Genomic DNA, 24,856 nt, shown 5'->3' with positions numbered 1-24,856 from the left:
TGTTTCCTATTTTCGGTATCGGTTTCGGCCAAGAATTTCCCATTCGGTGCACCCCTAGTTAAAATATATGCGATACTATGAATATTTTCAGCGATTTTCCTTGCTGTAATACAACCCTTTTTGATATTGAAGGGACTCTTTAAAGTAAACTGACTCTAATCAACGAAAACTGTAATTTGACCTTGATTGACCTTCCTGAATTCTCCCACACCACTCCGCTCCTCCGCTCCCTTCACTGGCTTCCGATAACTGCTAGAATCCACTTCAAGACACTGGTACTTGCTTACCATGCTGCGAATGGATCTGGCCCTTCCTACATCCAGGACATGGTTAAACTGTACACCCCAGCGAGTGCACTACGCTCTGCATCAGCCAAACGGCTCGCTGCACCCTCGCTGCGAGGGGGACCCAAGTTCCCATCAGCAAAAACACGTGGGTTTGCTGTCCTGGCTCCAAGATGGTGGAATGAGCTCCCCATTGACATCAGGACAGCAGATAGCTTACACACCTTCCGGCGCAGACTGAAAACTCATCTCTTTCGACTCCACTTCGAGCGATAGAACTATTAACAAAGCACTTGTAGGAGCCAATTAACTGTGGGTATAAAGGTAGGAACCTATGTGTGTTGGTGAGAGGTTCCGCCGGAAGGCCCATACAGTTTTTGACCACACACGGAGAGCACACACGGAGAGCACACACGGAGAACACACTACACAAGGAGCACACACACAAGGAGCACACACACAAGGAGCACACACACAAGGAGCACACACACAAGGAGCACAGCACACGCACACAAACACGGGATTAAAAACAAAGCAAAAGGTATTGTGTAAACCATAAATATCGTGTGGTGAATGAAACAAAGAAACCAGTAAAAAAGGGAAATAAATGGACTATTTCGAACTGGAAACGTTGGTTCTGACTTTTATCCGGCAGCAAACAAGGTGTGCGTCAATTACACCCACCAAGCGGATCCTCAGAGGCTTAAAGCGTTGGCTTAGCCTCTACAAATAGTCAAAAACTAGCCTTTTTTGGAGTAACACAAGAAGAAATGGTGCCGGGAAGCTTTTCGCCGCTTGTCACGGAACTACGTTCATCTAAGGAGGTATGTGTAGCGCGCTACAACCGGTTTAAATGGCCATAGGAATTAAGTTGTGTGCACACATAAGGGGCGTAATTCCAATGCATTGGTTGTGAAAGGGATGAACAATAAGCGCTTGTATTGTACTGATTGATTTGTGACAATCCGTGTGACTTTAAGACATTCAAATATGGAGCAGCGCGCTGCGGACATACCAGCAGCTGACAGCGCTTCAGATTACGCGCTGCCAGCAGCTGGCAAGCTGGATAGCGTGGCCAGCTGTAGTGATGCACGGGCCAGCTGTAGTGATGCACGGGCCAGCTGTAGTGATGCACGGGCCAGCTGTAGTGATGCACGGGCCAGCTGTAGTGATGCACGGGCCAGCTGTAGTGATGCACGGGCCAGCTGTAGTGATGCACGGGCCAGCTGTAGTGATGCACGGGCCAGCTGTAGGGATGCACGGGCCAGCTGTAGTGATGCACGGGCCAGCTGTAGTGATGCACGGGCCAGCTGTAGTGATGCACGGGCCAGCTGTAGTGATGCACGGGCCAGCTGTAGTGATGCACGGGCCAGCTGTAGTGATGCGCAAAGCACTAAGCGGGTAGTTAAACTCTCGGCCAAAGCACTTGCGGAAAAACTTGAGAGGTTGCAAAATGGCAGAAAGGCTAAGCTAAGTAAAGCTAGCAAATTAAGAACAAATGTAAAAGATTTGATGTTAAGTGGTGAACATGCTAAGGTTCAAAATGCTCTTGATGGTTATATTGAATTGTGTGTTGAAGCCAGGTCTATGCATGACACTTTAATGGGTTTATTGCCACATGATGAAAGGGAAAGACATGAAACATGGTTTAAAGCCAAAATGATGTTCAATGGTGAATTTATTGTCCAAATCAAGTTGTGGGTTTGTCAAACTGAAGGTACTGGTGATAATAATGATGATATCAATCCTGATGAGTGTTTCTAATGTTGGTAAATGTTCAAACAAAAGTGACAGCAGTACAAAGTCAAGTACAACTTCATCTGCACAAATTATAGCAGCAGCAGAAAGGGCTGCAATTGTTGCTCGCATGGCAGGTTTAACTGAGAGGCATGCACTGGAGGAACAAGAGCTACAATTAAAGCGGAGAAAGGAACAGCTTGAGTTGGAAACTGAGCTAGCTGTATCTACTGCTAGGCTAGCAGTTTTACAGGGTTCACATTCACGACGTTCCTCTCTTGCACCAACAAATGGAATGAACTCATACCTGGAAAAGGAAAAAAGGGAAACTGGCATCGTTAAACATACTTAACCCCCTGGCAAAGGAGTATGATTCCACATCATGGAAAACATCCTCCAGCAAACCAACAGAGATGGACATGGAACCAAAGCAAGCTGAAAGGCAGTTTGCATTTAAGGAAGATGCTTATGTACAAAATCACATGGGTTGATAACTGGTGAATCCACTGCATGGGAAAGTCAACAGGAAAATCACCATCAGCAAATCAATCGAATTCCACCTGAAGGTTTATTCACGATAATGCAAAAGCAAAATGAAATAACAGCTGCACTGGTTCACCAGCAACGTTTACTGTCTCTACCAGCAAGAGACATTCCTATCTTTGATGGAGACCTGTTTCAGTACAAGGCTTTCATTAAAGCATTTGAACAAGGAGTTGAAAGCAAAGCCAGCAAAGCCGACTGCTTGTACTATTTTTAGAACAGTTCACAAAAGGACAGCCACAGGAACTGGTTCGTAGCTGCTAGCACATGGCTCCAGAACGTGGCTACATTGTGGCAAAGAGTCTTTTGCAAGAACATTTTGGGAATGAGTACAAGATCGCTGCTGCTTACATAGGAAAGGCTCTAGCTTGGCCAACAATAACAAAGGCAGAAGACATTAAAGCACTACAAGCCTATGCTTTATTTCTGCGTGGATGTGCTAATGTGATGGAAGAACTTCAGTACATGCAGGAGTTGGATATGCCCTCCAATATGAGAATGGTTGTGTTCAAGTTGCCATACAAACTAAGGGAACAATGGAGAAACAAAGCTCATAACATCATGGAAGCCTCAAACAACAGAGCTCATTTAATTGACTTGGTCAAATTCATTGAGAGACATGTACGAGTCCTTTCTGATCCGATCCTTGGAGACATCGAGGATTCAGGACATAAATCAGTTGCTATAAAATCTTCCAACATGTTTCAGCCACGATCAAAGAACAGAATGAAAGGAAGTAGTTTTGCCGCTACAGTATTCCCAATGAGTGAGGTCGGAATTAAAACGACAAATAACTCAAACCCACAGGAAAGCTTGGTGTGTCATTGTTGTGATCACAACACTCACGTTTTGGACAGATGTAAGCAGTTCAGCAAAAGGAAGCACAGAGACAAAATTATATTTCTAAAGGAGAAAGGAATTTGCTTTGGATGCTTGTGTATTGGACACATAAGCCGGGACTGTAAACAACGCTTGATCTGTGAGGTTTGTGAAAAGCAACATCCTACTGCGCTCCACATAAATACATCTAATGTGGAATTGGGACAAGCCGCTAAATCACAAACCCCCCCTCAGACATGTGGACGTACAGGGGCCGGAAATGATGGCTGCATTCTTTCAATTATTCCAGTGCAGGTCAAGTCCACAAAGGGAAGTGAGATCATACAGACTTATGCATTTTTAGACCCTGGAAGCACAGCCACATTCTGCTCAGAAGAACTCATGCACAGATTAAACATCACAGGAAAAATAACTCATTTTCTTTTGAAGACTATGGGACAGAACAAGGTCGTTCCAGCTTACTCCTTATTTGGGATGGAGGTATCTGGTCTTGAGGAAAATAACTTTTATCCTCTTCCAGAAGTCCTCACACAGAAGCAAATGCCAGTAACCAAAGAACACATTGCTACAGCCGCAGATGTGAAGAGGTGGAATCATTTGTCAAAAGTTCATATCCCCAGCATAAATGCCAATGTTGACATGTTGATTGGAACCAACGCTCCCAAGATATTGGAACCTTGGGAAATTGTCAACAGTTGTGGAAATGGCCCATACGCTATAAGAACAGTGTTGGGATGGGCCATCAATGGTCCTTTACATGGAAGCAGCAATGGCAGCGATGTTGACATGGAGCAAGCTTCTGTTGTGGTGAATAGGATTTCTATTTCCAAATTGGAGCTCATGCTTAGCAGTCAGTATAATCATGACTTTAATGAAAAGCCCTCAGAGGAAAAAGAGATGTCAAGGGAAGACCAAACATTTATGGAAATCATGAATACATCTGCAACACTACAGGACAACAGGTACAGCCTGAAGTTGCCCCTTAAGACACCTGACGTCCTTCTTCCAAACAACTTTGCAGTGGCAAAGCCAAGGCTACTTGGATTGAGGAAAAGATTTGTGAGTAACCCAATGTTGCATAAGGAATATGCCAGCTTTCTGAATGGAGTGATTGAAAAGGGTTATGCTGAACAGGCAGGGCCGCCCCTCCCTACAGGCCAATCACGCAAGCTGCATGGGGCCCCGCCTTGCGCAGGGGGCCCCGCCCAGAGGGCCTCAGCTGCTGTGTGCAGTTCTCCGCTCAGTTCCCGCGCACCCCCGCTGACACGCGAGAGTGAGAGGTGACAAGGGGAGCACGTCTGTAACCCGACACCGTTGCAATGAATCGACATCTGACCAATCACGGCTTTTGATACGGCCACTAGTGCAGGTGAAGAGATGTCGGTGAAAAGACAGTTTCAGTCCGGCGCATGTAAGAGACATATGTAAGAGAGAAAAAAAAAAAACGTGAAGAAACTAGAGCATCACTCGAAGGTGGGTTATTGTATGAGTCAAATGTACAACTTGTGAATGTTGTATAAGTCAAATGTCAAACTTTTGCCAATTGCCAAAAAACATCAGCTGCAATTCACGACATGAAGACGGCAGTCTCTGCAGAGCATACAGGCTAATGGAGATGCAGTTATTTCCAGCATTCTTTATTTAACATTCATTCAAGTATGTTATGCATTTTATCTGCTAATGCTAATGTACAGGAGGAAGAGTGATAAACTGTCTAGTTGGCTTACATAACAGTTAAAGTTTACAGCTTAAAAAACATGGAGCATTTTTTCCCCTTTTATTCATTTTTATGTCAATTTGCACATTTCATGGTGATGCTCAGCCTCTGCCCTTAACTCCTAGCAATCATCATCATGGTGACGCTCAGCCTCTCCCCTTAACTCCTAGCAGTCATCATCATGTCAACCACAACACAGAGAAATACTGATAGAAATGTGTGTGTAGTTGTTGATACATTGCTGACAGAGGGAACTAGAATACAGATTTAAGAAATATCAGTTTTTGAGCATGTCATAGTTTTGTCTTGACTATATTACAACTATATTATAATAAAATAATATGATATTTATATTATTGAATTGATTATGATTATTATTATTATTAGTAGTTTATTTGCATTAATTATATTTTATTCTTTTTGAGGCTAGTATTTGGCAGGAAATGCAGACGTATTCACCTGTAAACGCATACTGAACGACATGCACATTTACCATTTACCTCACTGTATAAAAAAGTAACTGTGTTGATAATAATAATAATAAACAGGAACTATATTTGCAAAGTAGCCTACTTTGTTTCCAAAAAAATGTGTTCACTCCTGTCGGTTGGGGGGGGGGGGGCCTCATCTCACAATGTCGCTTGGGGCCCCAAGTTGTCCAGGGGCGGCCCTGTGAACAGGTACCAACACAGCAGCACTGTGGCAGTGGAAAATTATGGTACATCCCACACCACAGTGTTTACCATCCACGAAAAGGTTCTCTCCGAGTGGTGTTTGATTGTGGTGCCACATTTAAAGGAACATCATTAAACGATGTACTTTATCAAGGTCCCAACCTCACCAGTTCACTGCTTGGAGTTCTCACTCGTTTCAGGCAGGAACCTGTGGCATTCATGGGCGACATACGGGCTATGTTTCACCAGGTCAAAGTCACAGAAGAAGACCGAGATTTCCTTCGTTTTCTCTGGTGGCCAGAGGGAGACTTCACCAGAGAGATCCAGGAATACAGAATGACGGTGCATCTGTTTGGGGCTGTCTCTTCTCCCAGTTGCGCTAGCTATGCGCTAAGGAAAACTGCTGACGACAACAAATCTGACTTTTCTGCTGAGACTGTTGAAGCAGTTAAGCGAAATTTGTATGTGGATGACTGTTTGATGGGTTTGGGCTCAGAGAAGGCAGCAATACAAATGGTTGAAGATCTTAATGCTCTCTGTAAAAGAGGAGGTTTTGTGCTGGAAAAATGGATCAGCAATAGTCGGGCAGTTTTGCAGACAATCTCGGTAGAGCAGAAGGCTAAAGAGCTAAAGGACCTGGATCTGGATAGAGACAATCTTCCTCTTGAGAGAGCTTTGGGACTATTCTGGTGCGTCGAGTCAGATTCCTTTAAATTCAAGATGGAAGTGAAACAGCAGGCTCTAACCAGACGTGGCATGCTATCCACAACAAGCTCGGTGTATGATCCTTTGGGTATTTTGGCACCAGTCACTTTGCCAGCCAAGATAATGCAACAAGAGCTTTGCAGGAGAAGCTGTGGATGGGAAGATGCCATTCCACCAGATATCGTACACCAGTGGAGACGGTGGTTGGAGGACATTAAGTTGTTAGCATCACTCAAAGTGGACAGGTGTATGAAGCCAAAGGACTTCGGTGAACCCATACACTCAACTACATCACTTTGCTGATGCCAGTGAAAATGGCTACGGGACTGTAACTTACATCAGGCTACTGAACTGCAAAGGCCATGTTCATGTTGCTTTCCTATTAGGAAAGGCTAGAGTTACACCCATAAAAATGGTGACCATTCCACGACTGGAACTAACAGCTGCTGTTCTGGCTGCCAGAGTGGATATGATGTTAAAATCAGAGCTTCAACTTCATTTGGATGAGTCTGTGTTTTGGACAGACAGTGCTTCAGTTCTGAAGTACATTAACAACGAGGACAAGCGTTTCCACACATTTGTGGCAAATAGGATCACTACCATAAGAGAGGTTTCAAGACCATGTCAATGGAAGCATGTAGGAACCAAAGACAACCCAGCTGATGCTGCATCCAGAGGAATGAAGATCCCTGACTTTCTGAAGAGCCGCAGTTGGCTTGAGGGTCCCACGTTTCTTGTAAAATCTGAAAAGGAATGGCCTACATATTATGGCGGTGATGTCATATTGGATTTGGTTGACCCAGAAGTCAGAAAAGATACCTCTGTCAATATCATAGTCAATGAATCACTTGATGCAACAGACCAGCTCATGACTTACTTCTCAGACTGGAAAAAGCTCAAAGTGTCGGTGGCCTGGTTTCTCAGGCTGAAGACAATTCTGTTGGAGTTGAGTCGTAAAAGAAAGGATTTGAATCCCTCTGCACAAGCTGGTCAAGTGAAAAGACTGAAACCCAAAGTCAACCCGGAGAGTCACATCTTGACACCTAAAGATCTCTTGGAAGCTGAGTTGGCTATAATACGCTACGGTCAGCAGCATAGGTTTAAGGATGAAATCACTTCATCTGAAACAGCAACAGTGAGCAGACACAGTTCCATCTACAAGCTGGATCCGATTCTGGAAGATGGACTATTAAGTATTGGAGGTTTTTCCTGACAAAGGAGGACTGGTGCGCTCTGTCAAGCTACAGACCAAGACCAACATTATTGTGTGACCTATTACTACACTATGTTTAGTACAGGAAGTGTAGGATGTGCATTTCTATGTATTGAAATATGATTTTCACATTTGGCTCCTTAATTGTTTTCAATTGATACCTGTACTATCAATTAGGGGCTGGTGTGTAGGAGCCAATTAACTGTGGGTATAAAGGTAGGAACCTATGTGTGTTGGTGAGAGGTTCCGCCGGAAGGCCCATACAGTTTTTGACCACACACGGAGAGCACACACGGAGAGCACACATGGAGAACACACTCACAAGGAGCACACACACAAGGAGCACACACACAAGGAGCACACACACAAGGAGCACAGCACACGCACACAAACACGGGATTAAAAACAAAGCAAAAGGTATTGTGTAAACCATAAATATTGTGTGGTGAATGAAACAAAGAAACCAGTAAAAAAGGGAAATAAATGGACTATTTCGAACTGGAAACGTTGGTTCTGACTTTTATCCGGCAGCAAACAAGGTGTGCGTCAATTACACCCACCAAGCGGATCCTCAGAGGCTTAAAGCGTTTGCTTAGCCTCTACAGCACTTATATACTAATAAAGGGCTGGCTTATCTAAAGCCAGTTGAGTAGCACTTGAAATGTTTGGCTCTATGAAGCCTGATGCACTTATATGATTCTGTTTTCTTCAAGTTTGTATTTTGTTGGTCGAACGCACTTATTGTAAGTCGCTTTGGATAAAAGGGTCAGCTCAATGTAATGTAATGTAATGTAATGATTGGGTCGTTTTTTTTGCATTAATGCACACAATGTACAACATTATTTTGTATTACAGCTGATTTTTATTCCATATTTTATTCCTCTATTTCATTCCATTGCAATGTAAATACTGTTATATTTGTAATATTTTTCTACTTCTCTACCTGTGCTTTTAATTCTTGTATTTATGCACGACACGACACGACATTCCTCGTACGTGTAAACCAACCTAACCTGATTCTGATTAATTAACTGACTGGACTGCTTACTGCCTCATTAACTCCATTTAAACAATAAATACATCAAACCAACACTTAAGGGAACATAAAAACAGTCCAATTAGTATATTTTCCTTCCTATCATGACTGAAAATGTCCCTTCTTCCTAAACAGGTCAGCTCACACGCCTCAGCCGACGTCTAAAGAGGAACTGTCGAGCACCGTTTCCGTCCAGCTTTTCAATGGAGAGATGCAGCCGCTCACCATCACCTTGGAGAACATCGGATCTGAGGACATCGAGACTCTGGAGCTCACCTCTAAGACCACCACCACCAAAGGTTAGTACCCCTTTCTGAAGTTAAAGGGGACCTATCATGTAAAATGCACTTTTTGGTGTCTTTTCTACATAAACATGTGTCCCCGGTGTGTCAGGGAACTCACGCAGCGTCAGAAAATAAAACCCTCTCTCTTTTCCTCCGTACCCAAATCTCTAAAAACGGGGAACAACGGAGCTGATCCAGATTTAAGTCCGATATGACGTAATATCTGAAATGTGGACCCACGGCCCAATCAGAAACGTTGCTATCAGAAACAATGCCCGACTGTTTTGGACGTAATATGGTCGGTGTTTACATTAGCATCGCTAACACTCAGAGCTAACCTGTACTGGAGAGCATGTGTGTGAAGAAGCAGGAAGTAAAAAGGAACTCACCTTGTGGTATAACCGGCAAGAGAGAAAGCCTTTGAGCTCCAAACTGTTTCAGAGATAATCCTTGATAATCCATGATATGGCGTTTCATCACGGCAGCATTTAGTTTAGACAGTAGCTGCCGGGTCCCGCATGAGCTCAGACCCCTCCTTTTAATTTTTTAAAGCTTTATTCCCCAAATCAGCACTTTAGAAACAGGAAGTGAAATAGAGGGATATGAGGCATGGCTAGAATGATCTGTTTGGTATTTTAAGCAAAACACTTCATAGACATGTTTTTTATATATTTTTATTAGGGCTGGTAACGCAAAAAAAAATTAACGCCACTAATTATTTTAACGCGATTAACGCATGTGTATTTTTTGTCCTCGGCCGCCCTGTAGTTTCAGAGCGCATCGAGTTTAAAATACCATCTACAAGCTGATGCTGACAGCCCCGCTCCTGCTGCCCGCTTGTGGCAGACCACACTTCCACGCTCACCGGCAGGCACCGACTGTCTGTTGGGAGGACCGGGAGGGTGTGTGCATGTGTGGCCCGAGCGAGCGAGAGATAGACCTTACGTGCATTGTTGTTATTAGCATCTGGTGCTAGCTAGCTGCGCTAACGGATATAAGGAGCTGTTTAAATGAAAACAGAGGAGCGACATTTCGCCGACAACTGCGCCGAGCACTTGACTTTATGCAGGAAGCCAGACAGTGGGACATTGTACGAGAAGTCAGCACACTCAGCACGGATAGTGCGCAACATGATTGCAGCGTCCAGGCAGCTCCCGTTCAAGCATATGCCTTGAGTTGCACATAGCTCCAACGAACACACACACACACACACACACACACACACACACACACACACACACACACACACACACACACACACACACACACACACACACACACCACACACACACACACACACACACACACACACACACACACACACACACACACACACACACACACACACACACACACACACACACACACCATTTGTATTGTATTATTGACTGAGAGAGGTTCCAGGTTGAATTGAGGCGAATATTTGTAATGTTCAGAAGTTGTTGTGTTTAATATTCATGAGAATATTTGTCATTGTTCAAATGATAATAAACATTAGCATAAAGCATATTTGTCCACTCATATGTTGATAAGAGTATTAAAAACTTGAAAAGTATCCCTCTAAAGTACATTTAGAACAGATAAAAAATGTGCGATTAATTTGCGATTAATCGCAATTAACTATGGACAATCATGCGATTAAATATTTTTGACAGCCCTAATTTTTATATATCTGAGACCTATGCTATTGCCTAAAGATAGCATGATAGGTGCACTTTAAGTTCTGGAGGTAAAATAAAAAGGTTTTTCCAGGATAATTTCAGGAAAGTTTCATGTATGGAAAAAACATTTGGTTGAGTTTGTAATACCTATCTTGTCCACAAGAGGCTGAAATGCACCACAACCAACCCATGTTCTAGACCGCACTGAAAGCGTTTTATTTAGCCATTGATGCCTCAAATAACTTGCATTTTCATCTGCTTTCCCAGATCGCACAGTAATTGGATTTATAAAGTGATCTTGGCGAAACCTTTTCTTTCCACCTTGCAATTTATTTTCCCCACCCGCTGTTTGCCTAATTTATTTAGGGAACTAGAAAGTTTATCCTTGCAAAAACAGTAATCTTTTCACCTTTACGCATAAACATAGATAATCAGATTATGAAAATTGATCCTCCAAACTTGCCTCTCAGGGCTTTGGTACATGTTTATGTAGGGATTACAATAGGTGGATTAAACGCATGGGATGAAGGTGTAAACACGTTAAACAGGCCTAAACTAACGCTGTGTTGATGTCATAGATGTATATTTGGTATCAGTTCTGGTTCAGTCATGACACTTTTTGATGTTCTTCACCCGCTGAGTTCCTGCTCCAGGCTCCAGCCCGCAGAACAGAGGTCACTACCCGTTGTTTTTGGTTTCACATCTTTCATTCCCCCGTGGCTTTTCACTCTGTGTTTTTTTCTTTGTTCAACACCTGCTCATGTCCTCAGATCTCTGCAGTCTCTCTCTCTTGCTTTTCTGTCTTTGACTCACTTTCTGTGTGAGAAAGAGCAGCTGCAGTATTACAACAGGCAGCAACTTTTTTCTAAATATTGTACTATTTATGGCGAGATATCACAAAAACTCACCTTCAATCTGGCTTTTAAAGTGTGATTGTTGTTATATTGCTAAATTTTTATTTGACTTCAACTATATTTATTTGTTGTTCTTTTCTTTTCACTATCTCTGTAAAGCGACTTTGAGAACCTGTAAAAGCGCTACAAAATAAATATATTATTATGAAATCATGCTTTGAAAACTCCACTTCTAACCACATGGTAATACATCTGTAGCTTCTAGATGGTGCTGAGGGCCATCACTTGTATTCACTGCAATGTAATCACACAACAAAACTACTTAAGCTACTACATATAAGCGTGGGTGGATCATGAATGTATACAAATAACTGGCTACAGTGTTTGAGGTGGGACCCGGTTAATTCCTATAAAAGTCGCTCAATGTGGATTAACATATCTGGGCCGATACAGAATGCATAGATTATAAAATAACTCTGGATTTAGCGTTTAGGCAATTTTTAGACCCAAATTATTTGAATAAGGGCTATACAAGTGTTTATACTGTATACTTGATTCAGTACAAAATACAATATCCACAGATTTACAGACATTTCTTTCCCGATGTCAATGGGAACACGTATTTTTGGTCCAAAATTACGTCACGGACTGACACATGAGATGTAGTACCACCTTTTGGCCACTACACACATTAGATTCAACGTCCGGCACACTTCCTGGAGGCTTGGAGTGGATAAGTGACGTTGATCAAGTGTCCAAGTGCTCTTTGGGAATGTCAGACATGGAAACAATCTCTAAAAAGCTACTAACACTTGTTAAAACGGCCAACAAGTGTTCCTGCACTGAGAAGCAGAAATATCATTGCTACTATTTCCAAAAGTTGTTTCTCTTTCGACAAAAATGCAACACTTTTGGTGACTCCACTCAAAGTTGACACTTAAATAAGAAGTCCAGGGTTTCTATTTGCATGTTATTCTATAATTACCAGAACCAAAATGATATCCATCGTTTCCTGGTCTTCTCTAAACAAGATCGACCAATGACAACGTTGTCATTTTGCCGTTGTTCAGCATGGAAACATTCATTAGCTAACAATGACATTATTGTTCTATTAATTTAAAGGGAGGTCAGGTACTCTTTAAAACAGCTGCTAGTTATGGGTACTTTTTGCTTCCTAAGCCTCTCTACTTTTACTTGAGTAAAGGATGTGTGCACTTTTGGCCATCTCTGGCTTTTGGTCTGAAAGCTCTTTTTACAAAGTTTTGTTTTGCTGTTCTTATCGGATAGAAGAATACTGAGTAAATAGTACTGCATTTCCTCTGATTCATCCTTGTGGATTCAGACCAAACAAATCAGTTTTCTTCAACCACAATCAGCAAAGGAGCAGTGGCTGGCGGCCGGTATATAAATAATTGATCTGACATTTTCAAAATGGCTCCAGGGTTTCTGTGTTTAATTGAAGACCGGCTACACTAACATATCCTCCGTCCAAGGGTTAACGCTCATAGATCCTTTCTTACCGGCAGCTTGTGTCAGCCTTGCACTTCTCGGGTGTAACGTTTTCTCCCATTTCATGCGTTTCTGTCACGTCAATAACTCTCTGTTGTGTAGAGCTGGGAAAATCTGAGGTAGATTTTATTTCCCAATGACGAGAATATCTGTGGCTCGTTTGTTGCTCTTCTCCGCTCTGAGGTGGATGAAAATGAGCCTGTCAGTGCTATAGTACAGAACTCTAATTAAAAGCCTGGGATTTGAAGACGCTCGTATGGTGTCACGCTGCTGCTGGCCAGACTCCAAGGCACCATGTAGTCCCTCTAGTTAACAAGAGTTGTCTTTGAAGTGAAAATGATTTAGGCTGCAAACATAGTTCTGCCTCTGAGGGAGTGTTGTTTCCAGAGTTCGATGAACAAGCAAAAAATAAACAAATTGACTTTTGGCAAACACTTTAAACATGAATACATCAGCCTGATACATTTGCTTTGGAACATATTGTATTAATTACTTTATTAAATTATTGCAAATGACATTTAAATGTACTACTTACACGCAAAAGAAAGTCATTAAGTTAATGCTCCAGCTCTTTAGATCATTGGTTTCACAAATGGGATATACTATAAATGTTGCGGAAAATCAACAATCAAACTTTGTTTAAAACTCCTAAAATGTTTCCTCTTGACCAACTTTATAATCCCCGAACATCATCAAGTGCTCCGGTCCCAGCTGTGTGCGTCACTTTTTAGTGTCCCCTGGTTTCCGTTGTGTTTTAAGCTTCTTGCAGTGTTATGTATTTGCGACGTTTCGTTAATGCAAGGGTGTCAAACTCAAGAGCTTGCAAAGAATACAATATGTTTAATATATGGTTACATGGCGATTTACAGAAGCACGTTGACCATAAAGCGCCCACTGCACCCTCCCCCCCCCCCCCCCCCGCTTATCCGTGGTCGGGTCTCGGGGGTAGCAGTTCCAGCAGAGAGCCCCAAACGTTCCTTTCCCCACATCAACCAGCTCTGACTGGGGGATCCCAAGGCGCTCCCAGGCCAGCGAAGATATATAATCCCTCCACCTGGTCCTAGGTCTACCCCTTGTTCTCTTCCCAGCTGGACGTGCCTGGAACACCTCCCTAGGGAGGCGCCCAGGTGGCATCCTAACTAGGTGCCCGAACCACCTCAACTGGCTCTTTTCGACGCGAAGGAGGAGCGGCTCAACTCCGAGTCCCTCCCGGATGACCGAACTTCTCACCTTATCCCTAAGGGAGACACCAGCCACCCTGCGGAGAAAACCCATCTCGGCCGCTTGTATCCGCAATCTCGTTCTTTCGGTCATGACCCATCCTTCATGACCATAGTTGAGGGTAGGAACGAAAATGGCCCGGTAGACAGAGAGCTTTGCCTTCTGGCTCAGCTCCCTTTTCGTCACAACGGTGCGGTAAAGCGACTGCAGTACCGCTCCCGCTGCTCCGATTCTCCGGCCCATCTCACGCTCCATTGTTCCCTCACTCGAGAACAAGACCCCGAGATACTTGAACTCCTTCACTTGGGGTGAAGGCAATAATGTAATACAATACATTATTTTATATATATTAAATATTTATATATGTATTTTTATATAGTCTTATATATAAAACTGGCCCTTTGAGTGCAACCATGATGCGGATGTGGCCTGAGATGAAATTGAGTTTGACACCCCTGCGTTAATACAACGCTTCAAGTAAACGATTGCGCATGTTTCCTCAAGTTGGTGAAGATCTTTCTTCATTTGCATGCGTTTCGGCACATTTGTGTTTTCATATATGCATATTTTTGTAGCTGCAGCGTGTTTGTCCTTCCACATTTATATAAGGTATGGAAATCTAGCTCTGAAATGTTGTGGTTCTGGGTATGAGCAGCATTCAAGCACACACTGTACTCCACACAATCCACATTATTTCACCTAATTAGGCCAAAGTGACCACAGTCCAGTTTCCCTTCTTTCCGACACTCTGCCATTTCGCGAGGTGGCCTCCCTGCAGTAAAGGCTCCATTACAGCTCAAATAAGCAGCACCTCTGTAAGCAATTAAGTGAAGCACATCTGAGCCTTTAGACCTTTGAAGGCCATTTTAATGTCAGATCAGCTCCTGTCTGCAGTGTGTCACAGGAGTCGTGTTTTAAATTTCATCTGGGGTTCTCTTTGTTCCTCAAGGCTGTCTCTAATAGCCTTTTGATGTTTAAGTATTATTGAGATATAGCATATACAGGATGTACCACTTCTAAGAAATTAGACATTAGTGGCACTTGTGTATTTATGGAATCTTTTTGAACAAAACCATTATCTCCCCATTCAGAATTGTTGAATGTCTGCACACATATTAGTTTACCACGAGAGATGACAATCAATAATACATTCTCACTTCTTCCCTTGGAAAGAAGTTTGACTGTTAACTTCTTCCCAAAGTTTTACTCCTTTAATGTTTAGTATTATGTGCAGAAAGAGTAGCAGCTGTCCAACCTTCACATTCTTTATTTATACCAGACTGGCAAAACACTGTTGTGCTCAGAATATTATTATAATATTATATAATAAAGTTTTTCCACTTCTACCGTGTCTGTGCTGCATATGCATTATTCTCCTGGCTGCAGAAGCTGAGCAACGTATGCAATGGAGTAGAAAAAAACCCACTTGGCTCCATTTCATTCGTTTTTGGATCTCCTGATTTACGTTTTCTTGGCTCTGAGATCGAAAATGTAAGTTTGTCGTTGCCCTTCTCATTGTTTTGTTATAATTATGTTTGTTTTGTTAAGTGTTTGTGAGAGAATCTCTGGGATGTTTTGCCTCAAACCTATATAACACGCTACGGGAAACTCCAAAAAAACATAGCGCCCTTTTAATAAAATCAGACCACGATCAATTAGATTATTTAATGATAATGTGATGAAAGCTTAAAGGTAGGGTAGGTAAGAATGTAGAAACCAGCTCGAGTGCGCTAGAATTTGAATGTATGCAGCCGAAAAAAATCTGCCTTCCTTCCAGAGCCCCTCCTCCAACACATACGGACGCGCACATGACCAATGAGGGCACGAGATGGTTGACAGGCAGGTAGGCCATCCAGTTATTTTAGCCGGGCCAGCTCAAACTATTGGTCGTGCTTTTTACAGCCCCACGGCTTCCACAGTTGACATTTTTCTATGTATTTATCGTAAAAGCATTTCATGTATTCATTGCTTTCGGGATGTTAAGAGCATTCCATGGAATATAACAAGTGTTTCTGAAGTGAATTACCTACCCAACCTTTAACAAATTGTAATTTCCTTTAATATATTTCAATATAATGTCAACTAGTTCTTTTTTTTCTCGATCGTGAAGCCCTAATACTATTGAATAATAATGATAACATACATTGTACAAACATTAATTCTGAACGCAAGAAGGGATGGCTTAATGTCCTTTTAGTTAGACGTAAAGTTTGGTAATTTAGTGGGTTACATGAAAAGCTAATGAACAGCTGCCAAACAAGGGTGTTTCTTGGGGAGATTTAGCACTGGGCGTGAGGAAGGGTAGAAGTAATGTTGGATATAGAATAATTTGGTTTGGATGCTTCTATGTTTCTGAGTTTCTTGTTTTACCTTGTAGTCAGCACAGAAACAATGGCTCAGTGCTAACCACCGTGCCCCCTGGATAGAAGAGCTGCCTTTGAAACAATCCATATTTGTTGTTCCCAGTTTGTACCAGAGGCTGATTATTCGCACATATTACTTCTTCCTGCACTGCAGACTTACTGCAGAACATACCACAGTACACAACATTAGCTGTGTTTTCGTCATGTTGAATAACAATGGCTTTAATTGATGGAGTCTTCTGTACAATGCTTTCAAAGTGGCAGAAAATGACAGTTCAGCCAGAGCTCACATAATGCCTCGGAGGAAGACGGTGTGTTGAGCTGCATTATAAAACCCAACCTGCTAATTGCATTGCAGTGCAATTGATCATCCGGCTCTTTATGTAAATTCATCTCTGTTGTTGTTCTGAGACCACTGCAGTTTCAAGGAAAGTGCTTTGAAAATGTTAAGCTCTCAAAGGAAAATTATCATATGTTAATTCATATTTATTTGTTATCATGTTAATCCACGTTTTGCCCTTTTATGTCAGTAATGATGAGGAATTATGCACTTAAAATGGTTATATTAGACGGACATCTTAATGGGTAAATATTTTTAAATTGTATCTGCATTCCATTCACGAGATACACTCAAGAGTTTCACTGAAGCTTTCACCTCTTAAGATGTATATAATGTAAGATAAATAGTACTTTATTAATTACACTACATACTGATATACACCTGAACATCAGCAGGAGAGGACTCTTTAAAGTAGAGACACTACATACTGATATACACCTGAACATCAGCAGGAGAGGACTCTTTAAAGTAGATACACTACATACTGATATACACCTGAACATCAGCAGGAGAGGACTCTTTAAAGTAGAGACACTACATACTGATATACACCTGAACATCAGCAGGAGAGGACTCTTTAAAGTAGAGACACTACATACTGATATACACCTGAACATCAGCAGGAGAGGACTCTTTAAAGTAGAGACACTACATACTGATATACACCTGAACATCAGCAGGAGAGGACTCTTTAAAGTAGAGACATTACATACTGATATACACCTGAACATCAGCAGGAGAGGACTCTTTAAAGTAGAGACACTACATACTGATATACACCTGAACATCAGCAGGAGAGGACTCTTTAAAGTAGAGGCACTACATACTGATATACACCTGAACATCAGCAGGAGAGGACTCTTTAAAGTAGAGACACTACATACTGATATACACCTGAACATCAGCAGGAGAGGACTCTTTAAAGTAGAGACACTACATACTGATATACACCTGAACATCAGCAGGAGAGGACTCTTTAAAGTAGAGACACTACATACTGATATACACCTGAACATCATCAGGAGAGGACTCTTTAAAGTAGAGACACTACATACTGATATACACCTGAACATCAGCAGGAGAGGACTCTTTAAAGTAGAGACACTACATACTGATATACACCTGAACATCTGCAGGAGAGGACTCTTTAAAGTAGAGACACTACATACTGATATACACCTGAACATCTGCAGGAGAGGACTCTTTAAAGTAGAGACACTACATACTGATATACACCTGAACATCAGCAGGAGAGGACTCTTTAAAGTAGAGACACTACATACTGATATACACCTGAACATCAGCAGGAGAGGACTCTTTAAAGTAGAGACACTACATACTGATATACACCTGAACATCAGCAGGAGAGGACTCTTTAAAGTAGAGACACTACATACTGATATACACCTGAACATCAGCAGGAGAGGACTCTTTACTGGATACATGAGACTTGGAATATAGTGCTGTTCTGTGAGTTTGCAGTTGTTTAACGTGTCTGCAATTAAAACATTATTTTCTCAGTTTTTGTATTATTCATTTATCGTGGAGGCCTGGGAGAAGAAGTTTTATTTTCAAAATCAATGATGATCAATAATAAATATACAAAGGCTCATGTGTTGGTAAAGTTTTTCCCACCTAACCAAACACCAATAAAACTTAGAGTACACCTCATACCTCATTCACACCAACGGTGTTTCAGGGCCGGTTCGGAGCTGGAGCTTGAAAAGCACCGGGTTTTCCTGTTCACACCGCAGCGGAGCAGCCTCTTAGCTCCGGAATCCGGTTTGTTTCAAGCACCAAAAAATTGTCCGGCTAGAGCAAAAGCACCGCATACGTCACGCTTACGTCGAGGCAGGGGCAGGGGGAATCGGGATCGTCGTTGAATGTAGCATGTAACGACTGTAAAGTTGGTAGTAAAGTCGTCCCATTTCTTCCATTTCGTTTCGACAGAGCAAAACCAAAACGAGTAGCGCTTCAACACAATCGGCCATTGTTGTTGTTGTCGGTGTCAGCTGTGAGGGGTTTCCGCGCAGTTTGGCTTTATGAAGCAGGCACGCAAACGGTTACGTCATGACGCAAACGATGACGCAATGACGCAGCACCAGTCGGACTCTGGGCGGTGTGAAAAGAGCCGGAGCTAAACCGAAGAACCGGTTCTGAACCTTAAAAGCTCTAGCAGGGAGCTTGAACCGGAGTTGCGTTGGTGTGAATGAGGTGTCAGTCATGTTTTTAATGTTAGTTATAATGTTTTACTGTATTGCTTTATCACTAAGTAGGGGGTAAAGGAGTGAAACTTTATCTTGCACTATGTTGAAAGGCCTTCAGAAAGTCCACCGTTAGGAAGACCTCTGAGTTTCCAGTGGGGAACGAATGAATAAAAGATGAAGACACAATAGAAAAAACATCTGCGGCAGAACAAACAAACATAACCCTCCCGGCCATCGTGACACATGAGATAGCAGATCAGTTTCTCAAAAAACTAATATTTATTCAAACCAAGAACTTCATAGATAACAAAAGCAAACTCCTAATACAATAATCTTTTGTGTCCTATTTAAATAACCCATGAATAGTGGTAAAAAGCGGACCTTTTGTTCATCACTGCTGCCGTATTGCTCCTCTGTGGAAATATAAACATCAACTCGGCTCAACTGTTCTCTAAAAATCACTTATGCAACATTCATATCAAATGTCTCATGTAGACAAAACACTTTTCTCTGTGCCGTCTGTTGAAAAAAGAGAAAAGGGATTAATATTGCTTCAGTGATTCTGTTATTATGAGCTGAGCTTGCTGTGCAGTCCTTTCTCATTTCACTTCAAACTCTCTTGTGACGGCTATTTATTCGTGGTTCATTGTACGGGTTTTGCCTGGAAAAAATCATTCTTTTTCTACCTTTTTTTACAAGACACATGCAAACTGAAATATGTATTGCTTACTATATATATTATATTTCCTCTGGGGCTGTTTTTCTTTTCTTTACTCTGCACAGTTTAGCCATCAAGAATCCAATGTTTTGTGCTCTCCACAAATGTATATTCAAAATGTATTCCACAATGTTTTCTGACGGAGAAAACTAATGTTTGTTGTTCAGCATTGATGTTTAAAAGACCATACTTCTTTCTCCAAATTCCTATTACTCCAGTGCCTTGATCCCCCTTAGCAACGGTCTGTTCTCCTTAGCAACGGTCTGTTCTCCTTAGCAACGGTCTGTTAGCAAAAAATGAACAACCTCTGTAATGTCGGAATTGACCAATCGGAATTGAGTATTCAAGTAAGCCGTGTAATAAATACAGGTAAATCACCTGTAATCTGAGCTGAGTTTTAACCAGTTTTAACCAGATCTTATTAAATGTGCAGTCTTTGTTTTCTTTTCTTTTTCGTTAACGTCATACTTTAAGGGGACCTATCATGAAAAATGCACTTTTTGTACATAAACATGTGTCCCCGGTGTGTGGGGGAACTCACGCATCGTCAGAAAATAAAACCCTCTCTCTTTCCCTCCGTACCCAAATCTCTAAAACGGGGGTTCCACCGGAGCTGATCCAGATTTGCGTCCGATATGACGTAATATCGGAAATGTAGGCTTGCTTTACACCCACAGCACTATCAGAAACGTTGCTATCAGAAACAATGCCCGACTATTTTGGGCGTAATATGGTCGGTGTTTACATTAGCATCGCTAACACTCAGAGCTAACCTGTACTGGAGAGCATGTGTGTGAAGAAGCAGGAAGTAAAAAGGAACTCATCTTGTGGTATAACCGGCAAGAGAGAAAGCCTTTGAGCTCCAGACTGTTTCAGAGAGAATCCTTGATAATCCATGATATGGCGTTTCATCACGGCAGCATTTAGTTTAGACAGTAGCTGCCGGGTCCCGCATGAGCTCAGACCCCTCCTTTTTTATTTGTTATCAATTTATTTTATTTTTTTAAGCTTTATACCCAAAATCAGCACTTTTGAAACAGGAAGTGAAATAGAGGGATATGAGGCATGGCTAGAATGGGTGATCTGTTTGATATTTTGAGCAACACACTTTATAGACATGTTTTTTAATATATCTTAGACCTATGCTATTGCCTTGAAATAGCATGATAGGTGACCTTTAAGACAATAGAGGCCGGGAGATGCCTATAAAATAAAGAATACAAACGTATCTCTTTGCTACTTAAAAAGAGTGGCTGCATTTCTCATACATCATGCCCTATCTTAAAGATTAGCACTTCAGTTAGATACCATGATTGTGGTTTAATTCTCTTTCATGTCCTGCTGTGTCTCCATGCAGAGGTCATACGTTTCCCTTTGTTGTTCTACCTGTATGCTAATCCATTATGACTGCTCACACTGTATTGATTGCTTCAATTGGACACACCCAGAGCCCTTTGTTCCCGATTTGACTTCAAAATTGGATGGCTCTAAATCTTTAATTTATGTGATTTATTTTGAGAATTGTTGTGATTTACACTCACACAATTCCCCCCTGCAATTCCTCTGATTGGTCCTGATTAGTTTTGAGTAATGCCTGTTATACAAACGTACTGCAATGCACCCCTACTCTGTATTTCCTAGCAGGTGGATAATAATTGCAAGAGGAATACAATCTCAAAACGTAGCTTCCAGACAGTATTTCAAATCGAGGTGGTTTCATATCTGCCCTGAGGAAACACTTGCATATTGTATTTCCAAGAGTAGACATGTCTACTTAATATTTTAACGAAGGCATGACAGATTTCTCGACAGTCATTGTGGTAGCCATTTCCTGTGACTCATAGTTTATTCAGCAGTGTGATGATAATTTCATCCAAAATCCCGGCTGTCGACGTGTTTAATTACAAAGCCTGGCGACGTTGCATATTTAAAACATTTTTTTCCACAATCTCATTCTTGTTTTAAAACCATTTCCCCATGGCCTCACTTTCTGTTTTCTCCTCTCCTTTGATTCAGTGCAAGGAGCTGTGAGTTTATGAATATTTAAAGTGTGTTATTCACAAAATCTTTATTTGATGCTGCCGAAATTCACGGGGCCTCTTGGAGGATTTTTAAACGCTTTGGTTATGTATCAAGCAGGAACGTGTTGTTTCTCACCGTGAGCGTGCATTTTCCCCTTCTGTTCAAACCTCACCTGCACAGACAGAACATATGCTTTATTCAGGTGATGTCTCCTTCATGCAGGCTCCTGGCTCAAGTGGATGCAGCTGAGTCATTCGTCTCACACAGAACATGGTTGGGGGCATAATTTAGGAGCCAGGTATGGTGAGAAGGCGAAAAATGTGCAGGCTGCAGGAAGAGGCCAATCAGCAGCTTTTGTTGCTTATTGCCAACGAAACATAGTAGTAGCACTGGCTTCTTTATTCATGAGAAACCTACAGACTCAAGACGAGGCACGGCTCATTTTCTCCCGGTCTCACTCTGCATAAAATACACAGTCAGTGGATTCAAGATTCAAGGCTTTTATTGTCATTCGTACATAGCTACAATGTAGTGATGTCGATGAAAATCTGAGGTCCCAGGCTCCTCCAACAGTGCAACACAATAAAACAGATAAAATAGTGCAAGTAAATAAAATAGAAGGTGGTTTATAGGTGGAAGTAGTACTCAGATATTGTTATAATTTATTATCCTTATAGATTTTATTTTGGGACGGATAGTCTTTATTGGAAAGTGACATTAACATAAGATTAACTTGCATTCATCTCTCCAGACTGAGCTACTGCCTTCCCAAAGAGAGGATGAAATGCAGTATTGGCATCAACATATAGTTAAAGTACCACAAGTACTTATTGTGGGTAATGGCCTATTTCAAAATCGATTCACAGTGTGTGTGTGTGTTTATATGTATGTGTATATATATTCTATCTATCAATCTGAATCTGTAAAGTCAATAATTGTATGTTAAAAGAGTGCTAATGACCTCTGGTTGTTTAAAAGCCTAATTTTGTTTCCCATTAAAAACAATATTTGCATCCACCATTTTGAATCTTAGCTTGGCCCCTCTTGTCACCTTTTATCCCAGCAGGTTCAATTGAACCCCCGAAATGTGTTGTTTTTCATTTCCAGAATTTGATTGAATTTGTTTGTATTTAACGTGCCTTTATCTTCCCGTGTGTGTACAGAGAAAGTGTTCGGGGAGTTTCTGAGCTGGGATCTGGACGAGGCGTTGTCTCACCTCCCTCTGAAGTGCGGCCAGGCGTTAACGCTGACCGTCAGAATCAAAGTGAAACTGGACTTCTCCGGCCAGGAGAGCCTTCTGCAGGACCTCAACGATGGTGAGTGCACACACACCGGCTTCATTAGGTGTAAACCTGCTTATCGTAGCGGTAAAAACTCCCTATGAGTTATTTAAAGCAGTATTTTGTACCCTACTCACCAAATCATCAAGTTAGACATTCTGTTCAGATGTATTTCTCTGTCCCCTCTGCAAACACATTGATTGGCAGAAGAGCGTTCATGTTCAAAGCCCCAACCGACTGGAATACTTTACCTGCTGCTATTAGATCTCTTGCATCATTGGGTATGTTTAAACATGCATTGTTATCTCACTTTCAACTGGTCTGCACTTGTTATTAATGAAACTCATATTGATGAAACTGATTTGCTCGACTGTCTCAAATTGTAATGATTGTATGCATTGCTTGAATTTCACTTAACAGACTGTACGTGGTTTGTCTTGTGTGTCATGTTTTGTGCTGACCCCCTTGAAAACGAGATGCTGCGTCTCAAGGGGTTTATCCTAATGAATAAAATGTCTATATATATATATATATATATGCCGCTGAGAGGCTGAAAGTTGCTATTTTCTGTGACGCGTTCCGTGTAAGAGTCCGTAGTCATTTATACTCCATAGTGTTTCATAAAACGAAAAACAAACCATATACAACCACGGTCAACAGAAAGTATCAGAGCAAATTCACCCTCTTCCTACGTCATATCCCCAAAACCGGCATCCAACAGGTGACCTACAGTAAATACCAATAAACCACACCCACGTGAACGTTGCCGGAAGTGACAAACAATAAGAATTAAACGTGATGCAAACGGAAATGAAGATAATCATATAAATAATAACAATGGCAAAACGAGCATTGTGACTCCTACACTGCTGATGTTTATAGTGTTGTGGACGTCCCCATTGATCAACTGTCCTAACAGAATAACAATACATGTCATTGCTCCATTTTTTTACACTGCACTTATTCACATACAAACATGGATTGGTACAAAGCCTACAGTATATATTCATATGGCTGCCGTCACACTATTATTCAAAGGTTGTAATCCAGTCATTGAACGAAACCATGGCCAACAAATTGGTCATCTTTTTCTAAATGTGGCATTTTGTGGTTTCCATTTGATGGATTCCTGAACAGAGGAATGGACAGTAAATGGTTGCTTTTATACGGTGCTTTTATTGGAAGTGCTTTACAATCCGCTTCTTATACCGTTTACATGCACTCTCGAACCAAGGGCACTGGCACTTTGGTGTCTTTCTCAAGATGAGTCCTGTCTGGTAAACCAAATCCTGCATTAAGTCGAGAACCCACTGAACCTGAGCCTCTAGACATGTGTTTACAACAAGAGAAAGATTCATTTTTAACAAAAACAGTAAATGGGGCAGCTTTAGCCAACATTGCTAATTTCCAGCTGTTCCCCGGTCAGATGATAATAGACGCCTTTTTAAAATCACAACACATCAACAGCATTAATTAAAGACAGGATGAAAGATGCTAGCGCTAGTTATTAAAGGGGCCATATTCAGCTCATGTTCAGGTGTATATCAGTATGTAGTGTCTCCACTTTAAAGAGTCCTCTCCTGCTGATGTCCAGGTGTATTTCAGTATGTAGTGTCTCCACTTTAAAGAGTCCTCTCCTGCTGATGTC

General features: G+C 41.7%; 1 protein-coding gene across 1 annotated transcript in view; it reads left to right on the top strand.

Annotated features, from left to right (window-relative positions):
- The window catches only part of trappc9 (trafficking protein particle complex 9), a 331,469-nt gene that overhangs the window by 80,201 nt on the left and 226,412 nt on the right, over positions 1 to 24,856 (top strand). The window contains 2 exon segments of the mRNA XM_034226421.1: positions 8,885 to 9,048; positions 23,092 to 23,244. Of these exon segments, the coding sequence (XP_034082312.1) occupies positions 8,885 to 9,048; positions 23,092 to 23,244 (317 nt within the window).

This window comes from Gymnodraco acuticeps, unplaced genomic scaffold, assembly GCF_902827175.1.
Source record: "Gymnodraco acuticeps unplaced genomic scaffold, fGymAcu1.1, whole genome shotgun sequence".
In the NCBI taxonomy this organism is placed as follows: Eukaryota; Metazoa; Chordata; class Actinopteri; order Perciformes; family Bathydraconidae; genus Gymnodraco; species Gymnodraco acuticeps.
The sequence above is the reverse complement of the archived record's forward strand: the minus strand, read 5'-3'. Positions and strand labels throughout refer to the sequence as shown.